Source organism: Diorhabda carinulata, chromosome 6 (genome assembly GCF_026250575.1).
Source record: "Diorhabda carinulata isolate Delta chromosome 6, icDioCari1.1, whole genome shotgun sequence".
Taxonomy (NCBI): Eukaryota; Metazoa; Arthropoda; class Insecta; order Coleoptera; family Chrysomelidae; genus Diorhabda; species Diorhabda carinulata.
This window is the reverse complement of record NC_079465.1, coordinates 16,511,211-16,530,842: the sequence shown is the minus strand read 5'-3', so window position 1 is coordinate 16,530,842 and position 19,632 is coordinate 16,511,211. Positions and strand designations below refer to the sequence as shown.

Below are 19,632 nucleotides of genomic sequence, written 5' to 3'. Positions count from 1 at the left end.
GTATCACGAGCAAGACACAATGTCGGATTTTGAGTTCCACGGTACTGACTCATTTATCCACGGTACTGACATGGTAACTTAAGATATTAAACAACAAGTGCATCAATTTTCCTCAGTTTGATCATAAACATTAGAATTTATAAGGTAATTAGTTTAAATCATTTGTTACGACAAAAAAAATTAATAATTTATCGGTAAATTCTAGGAATGGACATGACACGGTACTGACATGGTAACTTAAGATATTAAACAACAAGTGCATCAATTTTCCTCAGTTTGATCATAAACATTAGAATTTATAAGGTAATTAGTTTAAATCATTTGTTACGACAAAAAAAATTAATAATTTATCGGTAAATTCTAGGAATGGACATGACACGGTACTGACATTCAAGTGATGTAGTATAAGTTTTCTTTAAGTGGCAAGTTATATTGTATAAAAATAATGTTTAAATATCTTAAGAATTATTCAATTAACACAAAATTTTTATTAATTGATTATTAATTAATGACTAGTACAAAAAAACAATACAGGACATTGAATATCACAGTTAGAACGGAATCACCCATATATATATATATATACCAAAGGACAATTAATACAAGCAGTTGCATGTACACAATATATCAAATTAGATATGTTATTTGATTTTGCGTAGAACCCCTATGAATAAACAGTTATGCTCATCGTTAAATTCGCCGATAAGAACAAAATCAACACTGGATAAGAAAAGAGCACACCTCTTAAAATTATAATAATTTTCGATACCATATCATTGTAACCTTTATATTCAAGTGCAATTCGAATTTGGTTAACAGTAAGTATTTTGAATATTTATTTCATAGACATTAAAATTATAACTTCCTAAATAACACACTTTTATACAGAAAAATACATAAATATGTATTTATAAATTTTTTCTTCAATTCTTATAACATGCCTTTCGGCTTGTTACGTTTTTCTTCAAACATTTTGAATATTTCTATGTTCACGTGGTGTGGCCAAGTAGTTACTTCTGATGTATTCTATAATATTCGAGTTTTTGAAGAAATTAATTTGTTATCGACCTCTCACTTCACTCGAGAAATTCAATAAAATCTCGAAATTGATTCGAATTTGTCCTCTATCTATCTACATTTTAAATCGAAGAAAATTTTAGTAATTTTGTGGTAATTTTATTCTTTATATTCGCTGTTCTACAGTTGCCAGGTTGGAGTTTCAACCATACCTAAAGGACTCAAGTGGTACACCACAAACAATTAAACTCAACTACAACAACTGGGAATTCAGTTGAGGGCTGCAACCATTCAAGATTTCCATGGATATGTCTCAGTCTTATCTTTAATACATATAAATCTGAGGAAGGAAAAATGGGTAAAGCGGTTTTTTAGCTTTCGAGCAACGAGAATCATCTCCTATCGGTCCGCAACGTACAATACAAACTGCCCAAGCCCATATATTTTACAGAGGCAAATCGCGATAAATTTGTATTTCCCGTTTCTGTGTCTGTTCCTCTTTAATTTAATTTAATTAGGTAGGTATGCTAGAAAATATCACATATCTTCTTGAAATACATTTTAATATGTTCTGAAAATCTTTTGTTCATTTAGGCCTTGAGTAATAACTTCAAGAAAGCGAAGGGTCAATATTTAAATTAGTGTCAACGTTAGGAGCCGCAAATGTCAACATATGGAATTTTCGCAGAATTTTGCACCCAACATTTGGTGCAAAAAGCCATGTTTGGAAACATTCGTTTGTGATAATTGTAAAAAAGCTATTTTGATAAGTCCAATACGTGCAAAATGTTCACAAGGACCTCACAATTCATAATAACTACTTAAAAGTTTTATTTTCTTGAACACTTTTGTAGAACGCTGAATTAAATGATTTGCCTTTCTTATAGTGTCAACAATTGGTACTTTTACCTTAATATTAAATTGGACGTCACCAGCTTTTCAACGAACGACGGTATAAATTAATAAAGAAAAAAGGACGAAAAAGCTGGAAACATCTTATTAATTGAATTAAACAAACTAAAACTAAGCCGGAACACGATTAATCAAATTGATATTTATTGCTAAGAAAATAAAAATAAGTTTCAGCAATAAATAAATTTATTGAAAAGATATTAAATTGAAATTGAATATTTCCTTTTATTTCAAACAAATTTTGTATGGCTACTTCAGGATAAATTCGTATTTTCCATTTATTTTGTAGAACAGAAATAGAACAGAGCAGATTATTGTTCGGTTATATTTTAAAAAATATAAATTCAGTTTTTTTGTATCTTAGAGCATAAGCTCCTTTTTAATCAAATCTGTTCTCTAAACTCGTTCCTTCTTCAGTAATTTCCATCTGTGTACCCGTTCCCTTTCTTATTTTATTTTTTGTCCTCAGTACTACAGCTGTCAGGTTGGAGTTGGCCTAAACCAACTGGTGCACCACAACACCAAACCATCTTCAACAACATGGCACTCAGTTGAGGGTTGCAGCCAACCCGGATTTCCATTTCTTATCTTTAACATAAATCTGAGTTGTTTTCAATTTTGTAAATGTTGTTTATTTGTTTTGCTCACTCATGATTTGATATGATTTTAATGCGAATTTTATTACTTTTTATATTAAGTTGGAAAATCGTATTCGGGGATAGTTTATTTAATTTTTATTAATTCAATTTATAAATTGTTTACAGCTTCTCCATCTGTTTCCACTCTATTGTGTTATTTTCAATTTATAACTGCTTTTATTTATTTTAAATAAATGTATTATTTTGCTCAAACTTTGTTATTGTTCTTAGCAATAAATATTAATTTGGGGAATGGTGGGGATAATTTATTTAGTTTTTATTAATTCATAAGACTAGTCTTACCACCTTTTTTCCCTCAATTTTATAATATTTAATATGAATTGTTCACCCTATATAAGTACCAGTTATATACTTTAACTCAGGCTGAATACCACTTCATGAGGAAGAGTTTCCAGTCGGGGAAATGTGTTACAATATGTTACCCTTTAAGGTTTTCGTTTTGTTTGTTACAACAATCTGATAATGTTAATTTGGACATTTAAACAAATATCTGTTTATATTTATGAAGAACGTATTTTTTCAGAAACAATAAATATATAACTTTTTTACCTTTGCTAGGAGCAGCCGAATATGTCCTAACCTCAATTGATTCTGGACTGAACTGGCTTGGACCTATATCATTTGTCGCTTGTATACGGAATCTATATAACGTAAATGGTTTTAAATCAGAAACTGTATAAGAATTGAATTGGGGATCGACCCTTTCCGGTAAAGATTGCCAGGGACCAGAATTTTCCATCTTCTGTACAGTGTAGTAGCGTAAAGGTGCAAAACCATCTCTACCTAAAAACGAATATAATGAAATCGGAGAAATTCATATATAAAAGATTATACATTGTTATCATAAATATAATTTGGAAAATTAATGTACTTTTCTATCGCATCCTTATCTTGAAGCGGTTATTACACTTGTTGAGGGGAAACTTCATGTAGAATTTTCAAAAATTCTTGTTTGTGAACAAATTAATTTTGCTTTTAAATATGTTAACCTCACTTATATTCAATAGAATGGCGCTAATACAATTAGCTTCAAGAGTTCTCTAAATTTTGAAAATTTTCAACTACTTCAAATTTCTATTTTTCGCACTGTTGCGTATTAGTGCCGAATATGGCCGAAAATCTTCCGATCATCTCATTGCGCCAAATTTTTATTCCCCAAAAGTAGTGTAATTTAGAACAGAGTAATGAAACTCACTGGTGCGGGGGGAGGAAATGAATCGTGGCGCCCTCTCTTGATTCATGAACACAACTATTATGTTTATATATTTGATTATAGGTAATACTAATGGCTATAAGATCATCACAGAACAGCAATGACATTTGACATAATAAAATGGATGAGTAGTTGATCTGGGGCGGATGCCTACCAACAACAACTTTTATCTCATTGTAGCATGTGTTCAGTCGGAAAGAAGCGGTTTCTTTTTATTCACGTACAGTTATTTGGATAGCTGGAATGGGTGTGTAAATTGTGGTCAGACAACAACAAAAATTTTTATGATTCTGCTAAAAGTAGTTTCCAAAAGAAAATTAGGAACAATTGCGAACCTTGCGTATACATTCTATAAGGATTATATTCGTTCCATATTGGACGATGGGTGTATATTATATGGGTCAACATCTAAAACAAATCTTTTAAGGATTGACCGTATTCAATATAAAGCATCAAAAATTTGTATGGGGCTTATGATGTCATTTCCTAACCAAGCAGTTTTGGCAGAAATTCAGAAACCTCCATTAAATATTCGTAGACAATATGTAGCCGAGAAACAAATAATTAAATATATATCATTTAATAAGGAAATTCTGCAAAAAGTTGACTTCATAAATATTTGTAATCTTACAACATCTTATTGGAGAATAAAATCATCTTCTCATTTGGCAGAGGCCTTTATAATAGTCCGAGTGTCTCCATCAAACATTTATAATCAGGAACTTATCTTCGAAATAAAAAACTTATTATACCAATTAAACATTGATAATAAACAAATTATTCTTATATGGGTAAAAGGTCATAGCGGCATTAGGGGTAAAGGGATGGTAGATCACGAGGCAAATAAAGCAAATGTAATTAGCAAATATAAGAAATCCATTAGAATCAGATGGAGAGAAGCTTACAATAACCTAAGCAAAAAATCAGAAAATCTCTATTTCCAGCTTCACCCAAATCTACCAAATAGCATTCCACATATAACAAATTTCGATTATAGTAAAAAATACAAAAAATAATAACGCAACTAAAATTAAATCATGGTTGTTTTCCGGTACACCTTTATAAATTGAAAATTAAATTTAAAAAAAATGTCTGAGGCCATCGCTTCTTCTACTCACACATACACACACAATATTATAATAAATATAATTTTATTCAATTATTTTAAAAAATTGATAGTTTTTAAAGGTGCAGATGAAAGATTAAAATATGATGACTTCTTGTTTATAATAACATACAAACACACAAGAATATCCAAAAAGAAGCGGTATAGTGGTAGTTTTATAATGATTATGTATTTATCTAGAGCACTGTCGCCTCAATGGACACCTGAAGGCGTTAGACTTACCAGCAGCTTGCAGATTCTGTTGCGCAGAGAACGTTTCCAGATAAACAAAGTTGCCAACCCCTTAAACATTACTTTAAGTGAGCTGGATAAGGTTAACTGATGACTGATTTTTACATTTTGTTATTAAACTGGAGAGATACGGCGAGTTATCAGTCAAATACAGTCTATTTATAACAACTCGATTCATACAATTTTTGCAATAATATTTACTATTGTTTATTTCACGTGACATACCGAGAGATTGAGGCATTTTTGAGCATTACTATGACAATATTTGGCGGTGAGAAACTCTGTTCCAAATGGATCCTACATTACGTGACCAAAACCTACTGGTACATTGAAATATTGAAGAAATAAGTTCTTCAAATACTGTAAATAATCACGCATCTATGAATTTAACTCCGAAATAATACAAGAATTGACTGTATCTGTTCTTTAAGGTGAGCCCCATCCAATAAAAGTTATTGGTAGGAGACATACATTGATGCAAATGGTTCCCTTTTTCTATGGCATTATCGTCTTATGACAACAGTGGCATTGGAATGGCACAAGGTACTACGGTAGAATTTATAACCACCCAGATGATTGAGTTAATGGTCCTTCCACCATCCAGCCCTGATTTGATATTATTGTGCCTGTATACTGAAAGCAAACTGCGAGCTCAACAATTTTCAACAACAAAATAAGCCATTTTTGCTTTCAAAGTAATGATAATGGAGAAAGAAATAATTGTGATTAAAACTTGAAAAAAAAAATCAGAAATTAATACTCTTGTATTGAACGAAAAATTCGAAGGTGAAAATTTTAACTGCTTACTTTATTACAAAAGTCACTACTTTAGTAACCAAACTTGCAACAAAAAGAGGATATTCCATAAAACATGGTAATGAAGAAAACTATTATGACCTTGACCGAAAAATATCAATAATTTTGGGACATATTAGTGTCGAAAACGTAACAATAAGCAACTTGACAGCGAGGCTTCTTGTTAAAAGACACAAATTCTGAAATAAACTTCTGGAGAATGCCTAAGATTAAATATATTATTATATCAAATAGTACTAATAAGGAGAATATCCAAGATTTTATATATTATCATATCAAAAGATACTAATAAAGTTATTTCAATGTTTTATCGCATACATATGGAAACACTCATATATCAAATGACATTTAATGCTCAAAGAGCAGAGTTGCTCTAAATACCACAACTTTCGAATTGGTATGCTATAGGCTTGTGCTGGAGTACAAAAAAGTTCTATGTAAACTGGTGAGCAATAGCTGTAGAACCAACTCGTCACGGTTACTCTGACAATCAGGTCTGATCCACTAGTCAGAATGGGATCAGAAAAACCACCAGTAATTACCTCATTGCTGAGAAGTCTTTTCACGAGATAGTTTCTACTTAGATGGGCCTTCTGCCTATCTTTTTAATCAACTGTTCCATTTAAACAGGCTTGAAAGACGACTGCTGATAGGTCTTTTTACCAAAAACGGTCATCTGAAAAGTCATCTCCATGCTATAAGTATCACAGATGATCCGGATTGCTGCTGCTATATGGAGGAGCTATAGACTACATCATCCGTGAGTGTCCAGCACTCACACTTTGGAGGTTCACAACACATAGGCTCAGTGACATTAAAAGTTTCAAACCAAAGTGTCTGATTAGATTTTTCAAGAATATCGACCTTTGGTACTTTCAAGTAAGTCAGAACGCGTCGATCAGAAGGCTTATGAGCGCAATGGTCTATGACTCAACTTTGAACTACTATTCTTAAGCCGGTTCTTCCCTATAAACAAACAGTTCAAGGAAACAAATTTTACACAGTTTTGCTGTAACGCTCTCAAAAGTACAATTCACAATTGCACAATATTTAGAAGATATACTTTATTTTTTGGCAATTTTTTACTTGATTATCTATTTCAATGATATGATCCGCGTTTTCCTTCATCAAAACATTCTAGTGGTGCCACTGGTAGATCTTCTTCAAGTTTTTAGAAGAAACAGGCTAGGGTGTAAAACCACTGGTCCAAAAAACCTTTTGTGAATTATTTGTGTGACTTTTTGTTTTATTTCATAATTAAAAAAATTTATATTTACCTGGTGTCCAACTGAAAGTGATATGATGGCTTTGAATTTGACTTTTACTGATTTGTGGCATGGATGGTGGCTGAGGAATATCTCTATTGTTAGTTGTATAAACTAATGCATGAGCCGTTTTCCCCCATCCTAATCTCGTTTGAGCTGTCACCGAAAATAAATAATATTTTTCCGGTTCTAATTGAGTAAATCTGAATGTTCTTCCCGATGGTGGAAACTCTTTTGAAAACTTATTATTTGTTTTTACACTATCCAAATGGTATGTTACTTTGTACGCTAAAATTTCGCCATTAGGTTCTTCTGGTACATCCCAAATAATTCGCGCTGAGCTAACAGATACATCGGGGAATGATACATTTGATGGAGCACCAGGTACTGCAATAAAAATAGAAAAAAATTCTTATGTTAATACATTTTTAAAATAAAACTAAATTATATTTGTGAAGATATTGCTATAGGAAAACCATAAATGAATATCTCGTAGATACCAAAAGGTGTTCATATTAATTCTTGACAGGGTTAAAACTGATTATTAATATAAATATAAATCTTTTCAATGCATTTTTGTAAGTGTAGAACTGACAGCAGTAAGATGGTGTGACAAAACATGTTCTAATACAATGTGTCATACAAAACAGGAAAAATCTAGCAGATCTTTATTAATACAGATTCTGCAGGGACATTGAAGAAACTCCAAATCACCTAATTGTGCAATTTAAAGCAAACGAAAGAAATTTTTGGGAAATTTTGTGACCTACTTGAAACCAGTTTCGATTCGAGAGTTCATAACAACTGCATGGGAATGTTTTCGATAGAAACAGCTTTGACAGGAAGGACACAATAGACTTAAAGTCACTGTATCACGTTACCTCTTAAACAATCTACAAAATAGAGGTTTCAATAAATTTTATTATAATTATAATAGAGTTTTTAGTTCGAAGAGTTAATTGTTGCCGAGGACTGCAAAACAGTGATTAGTTACTTTCATAAAAGTTGGTAAAAGTCCTCGATAAAAAACAGTCCATTGTCTCGCTTTCTTGCCTCGGATAACAAGTTTTTCGTTTATGGTACATCAATAATTATTAATAACTTACCGTCTTCGAATGTTCTAATTCTAACAGCTGGTTTACTGGGTTCACCATCGCCGAGTCTTGTATAAGCTCTAACTTGAATATGATACATCACAAATTTCTTTAATTCAGTAAGAGTAGTTGTGAATGTAGAATTATTAGGAATTTGTTTATATTGAACTGGTGATTTATTTTCAGCTGCATAGAATACTTTGAAGCCTTCTATTAATCCATTTTGATGTTCTTTTGGAACATCACCCCATTTTACTACTATGGTGGTTGAAGAAGTTGCGTTAGCTTCCACATTCATCGGCCCAAAAGATGGCACTGAAAATAAATAATTACATTTATGTACAATTAATTAAGATTATGATCTAATAAACTTGGAAGGAAATCCCCACTATTTCTGAATAGTGATATGTGCAATGGGCTCACCAATAATGGTTGACCATATTCTTTGTATTAAAACTATTTTGTTACTTAATAACCAAAATTTTAATTATATATATAATAATCTGAGTCAACTCAGATCATGATCGTTTTGATTCCGGAGTGAAGTGATGGATCCATGTGCCTTCTAATATCTTCACGACCTTAGCTATCTCACGCAAATTCAATTTACGGTTAGATATAACCACCTCATCTGGACGACTAAAACGTTCACCATCATTGGTGTCTGTACGACTACATTTAAATTCAGCAAACCAATAACAAATGATTCTTTATGATGAAGCAGAGTCCGGATAACACTTTTGAAACCATTGCTAGACTTACTATACTGTATTTTTTTCATCAATCATAAATTGACACACAAAATTGTTTTGAATCCATTTTTTTAAATAACAAAAGTAGCTTTACTTAAATGGCTGTTATTTTTTTCTAACTAATGGAAATGTCATAAAATATAACACATAGCCTTTTGAAAGTTGGTACTTATTCTTAATAAAATATATGTAGAGTGAGGATAAATTTGGAAAATGATAATAATAGAGAACATCTAAACTTGCCTGATTCTCTTGTTCTTTCAAGAGCAGTAGGACCTGTTGGTGAACATCCTACATCATTGCAAGCTTGCATTTTTACTTCATACAACGCAAATTCCTCCAATCCAATAATAATATGCGAATTAGCAGTATGATCTTCAATAGTGGAACTGTGTGCGAAACCAGTGCGAATTTCAGTATAAGTTATGTTGTAGCCTCTAGGATTTCCGAACCATTCGGTTTGTTGTAAAGGCTAGAACACATCAAGGTATATTTCATTCAATTGATGATTTCATTCATTAGAAATATTTAGACTAGATTTCTATTACACAGATAAAAAAAACTTATGTTACAATAATCGAGATGTGTAAGAAAAGTATCAGCCTGAGCTACTTCAGTTTGTTTATCTTAGTCCAAGTTTCAACTACTTATGGTTAACACAATTAACAACAATCACAAATCATTTTTGAAAAGCCAAAAGGACGTTAAAGATCAAACTAGCGCAAGGAGATAGGTGAAAAACAATTTTGTTAGCACACATATGTACAAGTAGAAGGTGGAGAAGAAGAACTGATAGAGAATTGCAAAATATACTATACAGTGGGCCAGATGTGAATTTGAGACTAAGATGGTTTAGAGAGCTCCCTCCCAATTTTTTTTGTATAGTTGATATTCTGCTGTTCCTTTGGTGGGTAAACCATATTCTATATGTTCTTCAACATAATTTATTAATGCCGACAATTGTTTATTGGTTGAACCATCTCTTTTTTTCTCCATATTATTCACAAATCTCTTTCTTAAAGTGCCATCTTCAGTTGAAGGTTAGCGACCATCATGACTATTTGTATTTTATTCACAGCTGCTCTAAACAATAGGTTAGATGTGCAGTTAAACCACTACCTTAAGTATCTTTCCCTTTATAATCAATCTCTGGAATTTGTATCGTTGTCCCCCCATTACATGACCGAAGTACTCTAATTTCCAGGCTTTTATGTTTATTGATCATAAATAAAACTAAACAATTATTGTGATTATACCGATAAGTTTGGTTATAAATTTTATTTTAATTTGACAGGTGGTTTTGGCTCGTAGAACACAGAGCTATTTTATTTTCAAGGATTTTGTAACGTTTCCAAATTTGTTATACCTAACTTCGGTATGTAAATATAACCATATCGTTAAAGATTAGAAATTAACTAGGTAGTTAAAACTGAACAATACAGAATACTTAACAGGTTCAATTTTATATCGATGTAGTTATAAATATATTAATAACCCAATGGTTATAAATAACCGAAAAGTTACAGAATAGACCCCATAGACATACAAATATAACTAAAATAGTTCAATTTTCCACATTACAAAGGTTCATATCATAAACTTAATACTGAGGTAATTTATACTTACAATCCACCTGACTCTGAGCTCTGTTGCACTCATTGCTCTAACAGTAACGTTCTTTGGTGGAAAAGCAGGTGGAGCTTGAATTGTCTGAAATTCTTTAGTAGCCTCACTCGGCACAGAAGCTCCAACAACATTATTGGCAATTAACCTCAATTTGTAGACTGTAAACGGCACTAAGCCAGTAACAGTAATAGTGGTAGCATCAGGATCTGATATTTCATAAACTGTAAACCAAGTCGTATTTCTAGACGTCTGAGCCTCAACGGTCCATTTAGTAATAGATGAATTTCCATCAAAGCCCGGTGTAAATTGTAAGACAACAGAAAAAGCTTCTATGTTTGACAGTGCTAATTTAGATGGAGGATGCGGTAACACCGGTTCAACTCCTGATTGAATTATAGCGACCTTAGAGGGACTCGGTCCGACAGCTGTCCAGGCTGATACTTCGAAACGATAATGTGTCGTGGCTTGCAAATCATTCACTTTTATGCTTAAAGTGTCTGCTGTTAAGTTTTTCACTCGGATGGTACTAGGTTCGTCTTTGATTTGATAAGTTAATTGGTAACCTTTTAAAATCCCATTGATATTTTTAGGAGGTTGCCAAAGTACTTTAACAGCCCTGTCGCTTATTTCGTCAAACTGAAGATTGGACACTTCATCAGGAACTGAAATATAACATAATTTAGGTATATGGAATTAAACTCCATCAAGTAGAAGCAGCTCCCGATTTTTGTCAAATTTCACTTACCATCTTCTTTTGTCTTAACATAATAAAGATCACTCATCTGTCCGTCTCCGGGATCAGTAAAGCATACAACTGTGATATTGTATGCTTTGAATTTATTGAGATGAGTCATGATAGCTTTTTGTTCGGCATAGGGATCGAGTAGATTGGGGTGAACAGTCATCATGTTAGTTTCGATGTTACCTCTAGTAGGATGCCATTGCCAAGCTTGAATTTTATAACCTTGGTTAATTCCGTTAATCTTTTGTGGATCTGGCGGTGTCCACCATATCTGAATCGACGTGGAATTCAAAGCTTTGACTTTTTTGATAATAGGGGGAGCTTCTGGGACACCTATAAAGAAAAATCATACATTCTAGGACTCACATAAGTGTGAATAAAAGTTAACAAATAATGAAAAACTTTTTTATTTTTCGGAAAAAGTTATTGTTTTTATTAAAAGTTCTACATGCTTCAAAACCTAAAATACAACTATTAGATCCCTGAATTCAGCAGTCGTATACGAGGTTTGTCGCTAATAAAGCTTTAAAGTAGATTAGAGAACAGATTTAGGAAAATAATAGCTAACAAATCTAGATGAAAGAAAAAAATCCGACGGATTGGGTGATAGGCTTCATTTTACCATCTTTCACAAAACATGACAAAAGGGAAGCAATAATTATAGACGCATAAATTGCTATGCGTGACACCGAAACTTCACGAAAGTATATTAGAGAACAGATTTAGGAAAATAACAGGTAACAAAGCTGTTACCACAAATATGGATAGAAGAAAAAAATCCGACAGATTGGAAAATAGGTTTTATAAAATGCCAAGCGTGATATTGAAAGTTTACGAAAGAACAGATTTAGGAAAATAATAGACAACCATTTAGAGGAATCACAAAGCAGTTTTAGGAAAGAAAAACTCACTCAGGAAAAAAGTATTTACAATGAGACAGTTAAAAGAGGAAAAAATGGAAACAAATCAAAACTATTACCTCGGTTTTTATAGACATTCAAAAAGCATTTGACAGTGTCTGAAGAAATCTAATATAGTATGGAGGATACTGAGTCTGACACTATTCAGAATAATAATGGATAATTGATTGAAATTAGGAACTAGTTTATGAATGTGTTTTTAATGACGAATCACTATTGCTGGTTAAAAATAAAGACGAATTGAAGCATAATTTATTAACATGAAAGCATTAAAATCAAGGAATATAAACATCAATAGGAAGAACGGAAAAATAATGGTAGTGAGGAAAATTACACCCCAATGTCGAGATAGATAAAATATAATTAAAACAAGTGAAGAGTTACAAATATACATATACGTATACGTATACAAGAAGCAGTTGTAATCGAAAGAATAAGAGCAGCAATTAAAGATGTATTGTAAATTTCGGACCATACATAACTTTCTTTAAACAATTTTTTTTCAAATTAATTATAAAAAAAGTTTTCCATTTGCCACCAAATCACTTGAGATACTTTATTATTCATTTTGATTATTTCATATTATTTCTACACCCTCTTGAAGTTAGTAGAAACTTTTTTAATGATCCAAAAATGCGGTTGAGAACTTTAAAGTTAAAACATCAAAATCCTCTAGTACCAAAATCAGTAGAGTATATATTGATGACTATACAAGATCAAGTAGAAAATGCTAGTGCGATGCCTTTGGATAATGCAATGCGACGCATAAATATTACCTTCTTTGGTTTTAATTTTGGCACCATCTGTAAAAACCCCAACGCCTTTATTGTTATAAGCTGCTATTTGGACAACGTAATCTTTCCAAGTTATTAAATCGGTGATAAGGTAGTTTCTTTGGGCCTAAAATATAAATAAAAATCATATAAGAAAATTTCAAAGGTTTAATTAGAATAAAGTAAAATGGTTTAAATTTGGTGATACCTTCAAAGAAATAATAAAATAATAAATTAGGAGTAATAAAAGGAGATAAAGACTACAAATAGCATGAAATCCAAGCTAGAATCGTGAAAGGTGCTAAAAAATGGATGAAAATTTCTCAAGAAAGATTATATACTACAGTATACGACCAACTACAACATTTGCTTGTGAAGCATAGATACTCAATGACAATGGAGGAACAACTGATGGAATGAAAGGAAAAAAAGAATATGGAAACTTGTGAGAGAGAGATGGCTAAGATGGTTGGGAAAAGTGGTCAAACCATGTTAATTCCATCTTCGAAAAACAATGCTTGGCAATGATGGAGACTCCATCAGGATACCAGAAGAAAGTCAATGGTCTGGTTCGAGGCAAGAAATATCAAACTATTCTAAATCTATTGGGATTAATGCTTCACCGAATGAACAATATGCCACAATAAATGAGTTCAAAAATACATATTATAATATCTGGGCCACTTTAGAATCAGATTTGTTGATTAATTTCGTTGGCAGTATATCAAGAGTTTATTAGAAAAAGCAGAAAATCGACCCACCGTTAATTTAGAAGTAATTTTTTGTTTGTATGTATGTATGGGGCTTTTATAAGTGACAGACTAGAAGGGTACATTGTAGAGAAACTCTTCTTCGAATCCAGCAGATTGTCAACAGATACAGTGCATTTGATATCAGAAATAGTAGAAAAGTTCTATGAACGCGAAATGGACCTACTTGTGATGTTTGTTTTGACAACGTAAACAGGAAACGCATAGATGAGAAAAAGAGGGGATCTCCTTAAATCATACTAAATTGGTAAAAATGACGATGAACAATCTTAAGACTAAAATTTTGATGGAGGATGGGCTAACAATGGTAATTCCAATAGAAAGAGGTGATAGGTACTGGGATGTTCTTTCAACGATTCTGTTCAACATCGCATCAGACAGAGTAATAGATGAGATAGAGGCGAGAAAGACGTTATCTCAAAAGAGTACGAAGTTAGTGGGATATGTTGATGGCCTGGTAATTAGGAGCCTAGAGAAACTTACAGAACACCTGATGGAATAGGTTTGGAAGTGATATTTCAAAAAACCAAGTACAAGTTGGTAACTGAGAGAAGGAAAAATAATAAGGGAGAGATCATTCTGGGAGGAGACCAATTTTCAGGAAGTGAAATATTTCAAGTATTTGGGCGCGACATTATGCGAGGCAAATAATAAAAGCGTAGAAGTGGCAAAGGGATTCAGAGTGACAAATAAAGTGTACTGGAGGTATGTAAAGTTTCTGAGGAGCAAAAACACAAGGTTTGGAATATATAAAATAGAAATTAAATCGGTCATTATAGGGGGGTCGAAACCATGTGCTTGTTGGGGAAGGACGAAGAGGATCTTCGAATATTGTAGAGAAGGATACTAGGATTGGTCAAAACCGATGGAGCACCCCTAAGAAGTTAATGAATCATAAGATCAAGAACGAGCTGAAAGCTTAAAAGGTTTAGATATATGTATACGAAAAAGACATCTGAAGTCGACCTAAAGCACGTTGGGGGCAACAAGCAACAAACTGAAGTGGGAGTGAGGATATGGAGAAAAACGTGGATAGAAAGGAATGAGAAAGGAAGAAATTGTGACAGGTTGAGGTATAGTAACGGACTCGAAAGCATGGGTTGCTAGATACCTTGAGAAAATTCTCACAAAATATGAGCTCCTAATTTAAATAGAAAGATCTTCCGCATCGTATTTTTTATTTTTTTTCCAATAGAAAATAATTTATACCCCATAATTAATTGCATGTACAAAAAAATATTCTCGGAACATCTTGTAAGTAATTTAAATTTCTACAAAAAAGTTATCTTACATTTTTTCCCGTAAAAACGTTATTATTTAAATGGAATTGAAGATTTAAGTTTGATCAATTGGAGACAAATTTCCTTTTTGTTCTCTCTTATTATAATTTCCTGTACAATTTATTAACGATGAGGTATGAATTAATTTTTTCTATTGGACTGAGAAAAAAATAAAAAACTGTGGGGAATCTTCCTATTAAAATTGAGGGTTCATCTTTGGTTAAAATTTTTTAAGGTATCTAGCAACGAATTTTTCCGTGTCATTTGTAAAATAAAAAATTATTTTTTCAACAAACTCCAATAGTTTCACTACAATAAATTATATAAATTTTTTGTAGGAATTTTACAATAGATGATTTTCTTTAATTTAGTTAATTTATTACTGTTGGACTCTGAGCAAAAATGAATTCTAGTTTTTAAACATTTATTTTATAGATTTTTGGTTCTTAGAAATATTTATTTAAAAGGACTATTATATTTTAATTTAAGGCTTTAAAGTTTTTAGAAAACACATTTAAGACACATTGGTGCAGTTTGAATGAAAGGCCCGTATAGGCTTGATTTTATGACCTCAGGTACTTGTTGTAAAAAGGATTGTTATACCAAAAGTACAACCAAGCACTATGGTCTCTGTTCAAGAAATCATGTGTTTTACTTAGTACAGTCTAGAGTTGGACCTTGAAATGGAATATATTTTAAAATAGTTATTCTGCGACTAAACTCGGTCCTGTGACGACTCTTCTCGAAAAGTGATTATAAAAGATTCAAAAAATCATGAAAAACACTGAGTATTTATTTCAAGTTAAAATATATAAATCCTATCCATATACACTTCCTATAATTACCTTGAATAATACAACATATTTTGAAAAACAAAATATTATTAATAAAATCAGGAGGGGCTATAGTTATGCTCATCATAGAAATATAGAAAATTTTATATACCTCGTTAGTTATATTTCTAATCGTCCATGGACTTTCCTTATATCCGTAAAGTCTGTAACGGATTATATATCCCAAAATTTGACCATTTCGATGTTCTTCTAAAGGTGGTTGCCACTGCGTTATTATTTCCGAAGAGCTTCTTGCTGATCCAACGAAACCAACTGGAGGACCGGAAGGCGCTATAAAAATCGAATTGTAGCATTTTTATCGTATATTAAATTCTCTTATTAATATAAACTAACACATATGTGCTAATACCGAAAAGAGTGAGCTGAAATTAGGAAACTGCTAGTTCTAGATAGTTTCATCGTTTCAAAAGTCAAAGAAAGTCGTAAAATTTGTATCCATTAATACTTATGCCTAAATTTTTCATTCCCCTGTTGTATCCACCCCCAGTTTTTTTCAATATTATTTATGTTAACAAAAAAATGTAGTGGAAATTAGGACCCTCATTATCCATAATAACAATAATAATATTCTATGCTAACCTTGTGCAGTGGTAAAATTAGGATTTAAAACCTATATAACAAAAAAAACTACAGGGCATATGCATTTCTAGTTTTAATTGATATAACGTAGACAAATGCGGGTTTTATTTTTTAAAAATTACATCGTCCAAATGTTGGCCGTTACGTCGGACACATTCTTGGAACCTGGCTTCGGTATTTCTTGCCACTCGCTGGAGAAGTGCCGCCGAGATGCCATTATTACGCTAATCAAAAGTCATCTTTGAAAAAATTGGTCCGCGAGTTAACGTACGTTGGCCGGGCTTGTTTCTTACTAAGATTTTCTACACAGGATAATTTGTTTTTCCTAACTGTTGAAAATGCATCATACTTTTCATCTAACCAGCGTGTCACAGAGGATCAGCTAGGAATATTGTAATATGGTGTCATAACTTTCAAAAGATTCTTGAAATCTTCATCTTCAACTATATAATGAAAAAGGCTGATTGTCTTTACCAATTCACTAGTTATTATATACTAAGCTATTAATAATATTGTCTTCTGTTGTTTTGACGAGTGACTTACAGATCATTATTGCATTATTATTTCTTTTAGTTTTGTCACTAGTAGAGGTATATGTATTACGAAACTACTTTTGATTGATCTCTGGCGTTTAAATGGCAATTCCCTAATATAATCAATCTTTTGATTAGTTTGAGAATTGTTCCTACTTATCTCGCTAGTATTTATTGGCGGCGACGTAAAAGGCAACAGTTGATGTTCATTAATGGTAGTTAGCTAGTATAGACTTGGCGCAACCAGTGAGGATTCTCCAATAATTAATACTATGCAAATTAACGTTGTCGTCGTTTATTAAAGTGATCTTATTTCGGATAAAAAGTCTCTATTTTCCCTAATCATGCCCAATCATAAAAAATAATCTATCTGTCTTCATGATTAAACAACTTTTGAATGGGTACTGAGCAGAAAGCGCGAATGGATAGCACGAGACAACTCACCACTGGGGAGAAGAAGTATGGGAAGGCCACGAAAAAGATGGAGTGATAATCTTACCATCAATTGAGGCAATAGGCATGTTGCAAAGAATGAACAGGCAATCTGCTTAAAATGGAGTGGGAAGAAGAAGAAGAAGAAGACTATTCACTACGACCACTACGTGAATTCTCCCAATTCCCTAGTTATTATCTTGCCAGAAGTAAAGTAGTACTTTTAACTACACGGAACCTTACCTATGATCCTATGGAATGTTTAAAATAACGATACACACAACGTATACTAAGCTATTAATAATATTGTCTTCTGTTGTTTTGACGAGTGTCTTCGCAGTTGAGGCCTTCGTCAAACGGATTCATTTGTAGCAACATATCCGATCGTGTTTTAGAGTTGGTCTGCGCTGAATCTTTGGGTTTGATGTTAACCCTGCTCTATCCCTCCGTATTTATTACAACTGTGTATTTCATACCTACATGTGTGTTAATAGTTTCCGTCACAAAAATGGAGTAGCGAAATCAGCACCGCGATATCAAATTTTGTGCGAAATTGGGTGATTCTGCAACTGAAACTTTTTAAAAATACCAAAAGTGTTTGATGATGTTTTTATAAGCCGTGTTTAGCAGATTTTAACTCAAGATTTCACGATGAGGAAGCTCTGTACATATGATTTTGAGAAGCCTCTCAGAAGAGCAACAACATTGAATGTCAATAGTAGAAGATCGCATTATTATTAGTCATGAAAGCTTGATTATCTTCCTCGTCGTAAAAGAAACACGTTTTGAGTTTATTGAGTACATCAAAACAAAGAGGATGCTAGATTTTTAGAAGTTTTACCACGTCTGGAAAAATCCTGGAGTCAGAAGAGAAAGGGACCAAGTTTTAACTGTTTCATCCTTTGTAAAGTTCATTTTAATAGTTTAAAGGCCTCATGTGTGTGTGTTACACACTTTTTCTCAAATTTCTTATAATTAGGAATATATTTTACAAATTATTGAATTATGGAGAAGACCGTACTGTTGGCTAGGACATTAAGAAGAATATTCTGTAAATGTGGAGCTTTTTAGTAGCTAAAGTCACCTATTATTTTTTCTTTAGAATAATAGAAGGTATTATTCTATATTTATAACATGAATGAGAGTATCTAGTGTTAGACAAAAACCTAATTTCAGCTTTGCAGTGGTTATACCCCAACTGACAACGTGGATATGTAATTAAAATTAATTTTCAGTTTCAATTTTAATTTTCAGTGAGTTTTTCTACTCACTTCCGAACATTTGGCATTAAGTTCTTGGACTCCCTGTATAAATAAAATATCTATGTCATAATTTGAAGTGAGGTTAAAATAATATGAAAAATTATTTATATAGATAATTTAATAAATCATTTTGTAATACGCTGCATTTATATAATGTAGAAAGTCCTTGTTTCCAAAACAGCCAATTTAGTAAAAAGTACCAGGAGGGCATCTACCCTCCACCACCACTAAGGAAGTAGATCACTTTATTTGAACTAGATAAGCGAAAGAGGCATCAGATAAAGATGACATCAATACAGCGGCCAGAAAAAGCTACCCAGAAGAAAAGTATACACCACTTAAGGAATCAACAAGAATCTTTAAATTAGAATCATAATGTGGGATGTTAGCCTTCGATAATGTCCGAAACCAAGATCTGATATGCAGGATAAGGGAAGCTGGATATTCTAGAGACCTGACGAAGCTCCTACGAAGCTGCATGAAGAATCCGGAGGGAAACCTCAACAGGACTAGATCTGAACTTGAATGGATAAAGCAGGAGTACCATAAGGAACTGTATTCTACAACATCTACACGGCGGAAATCTTCAAGTCGAGCAACATCCTAATGTCCTTTATTTAATTACTAGAAGATCGGTATCATTGCAGAGAAAGCCCAAGCAGTGTTTTTCAATAGAGCAGGAATATACCAAAGACTGGCATTCAAGACCACGTCGAATATCCAGTGAATAAGACGAGAAAGGTAAGAGGTAGATAGTTTAAGCAGAAAGTGAAGAC

General features: G+C 32.5%; 1 protein-coding gene across 7 annotated transcripts in view; it reads right to left on the bottom strand.

The window, feature by feature from the left end:
* The window catches only part of LOC130895974 (protein sidekick), a 585,707-nt gene that overhangs the window by 31,079 nt on the left and 534,996 nt on the right, over positions 1 to 19,632 (bottom strand). For all 7 annotated transcript variants that reach the window (XM_057803673.1, XM_057803674.1, XM_057803672.1 and 4 more), the window contains 8 exons: positions 16,142 to 16,320; positions 13,150 to 13,273; positions 11,457 to 11,786; positions 10,712 to 11,373; positions 9,329 to 9,557; positions 8,346 to 8,648; positions 7,252 to 7,626; positions 3,138 to 3,371 (listed from right to left, as the gene is read on the bottom strand). In XM_057803673.1, the coding sequence (XP_057659656.1) occupies positions 3,138 to 3,371; positions 7,252 to 7,626; positions 8,346 to 8,648; positions 9,329 to 9,557; positions 10,712 to 11,373; positions 11,457 to 11,786; positions 13,150 to 13,273; positions 16,142 to 16,320 (2,436 nt within the window). The remainder of the gene's footprint in view (positions 1 to 3,137; positions 3,372 to 7,251; positions 7,627 to 8,345; positions 8,649 to 9,328; positions 9,558 to 10,711; positions 11,374 to 11,456; positions 11,787 to 13,149; positions 13,274 to 16,141; positions 16,321 to 19,632) is intronic.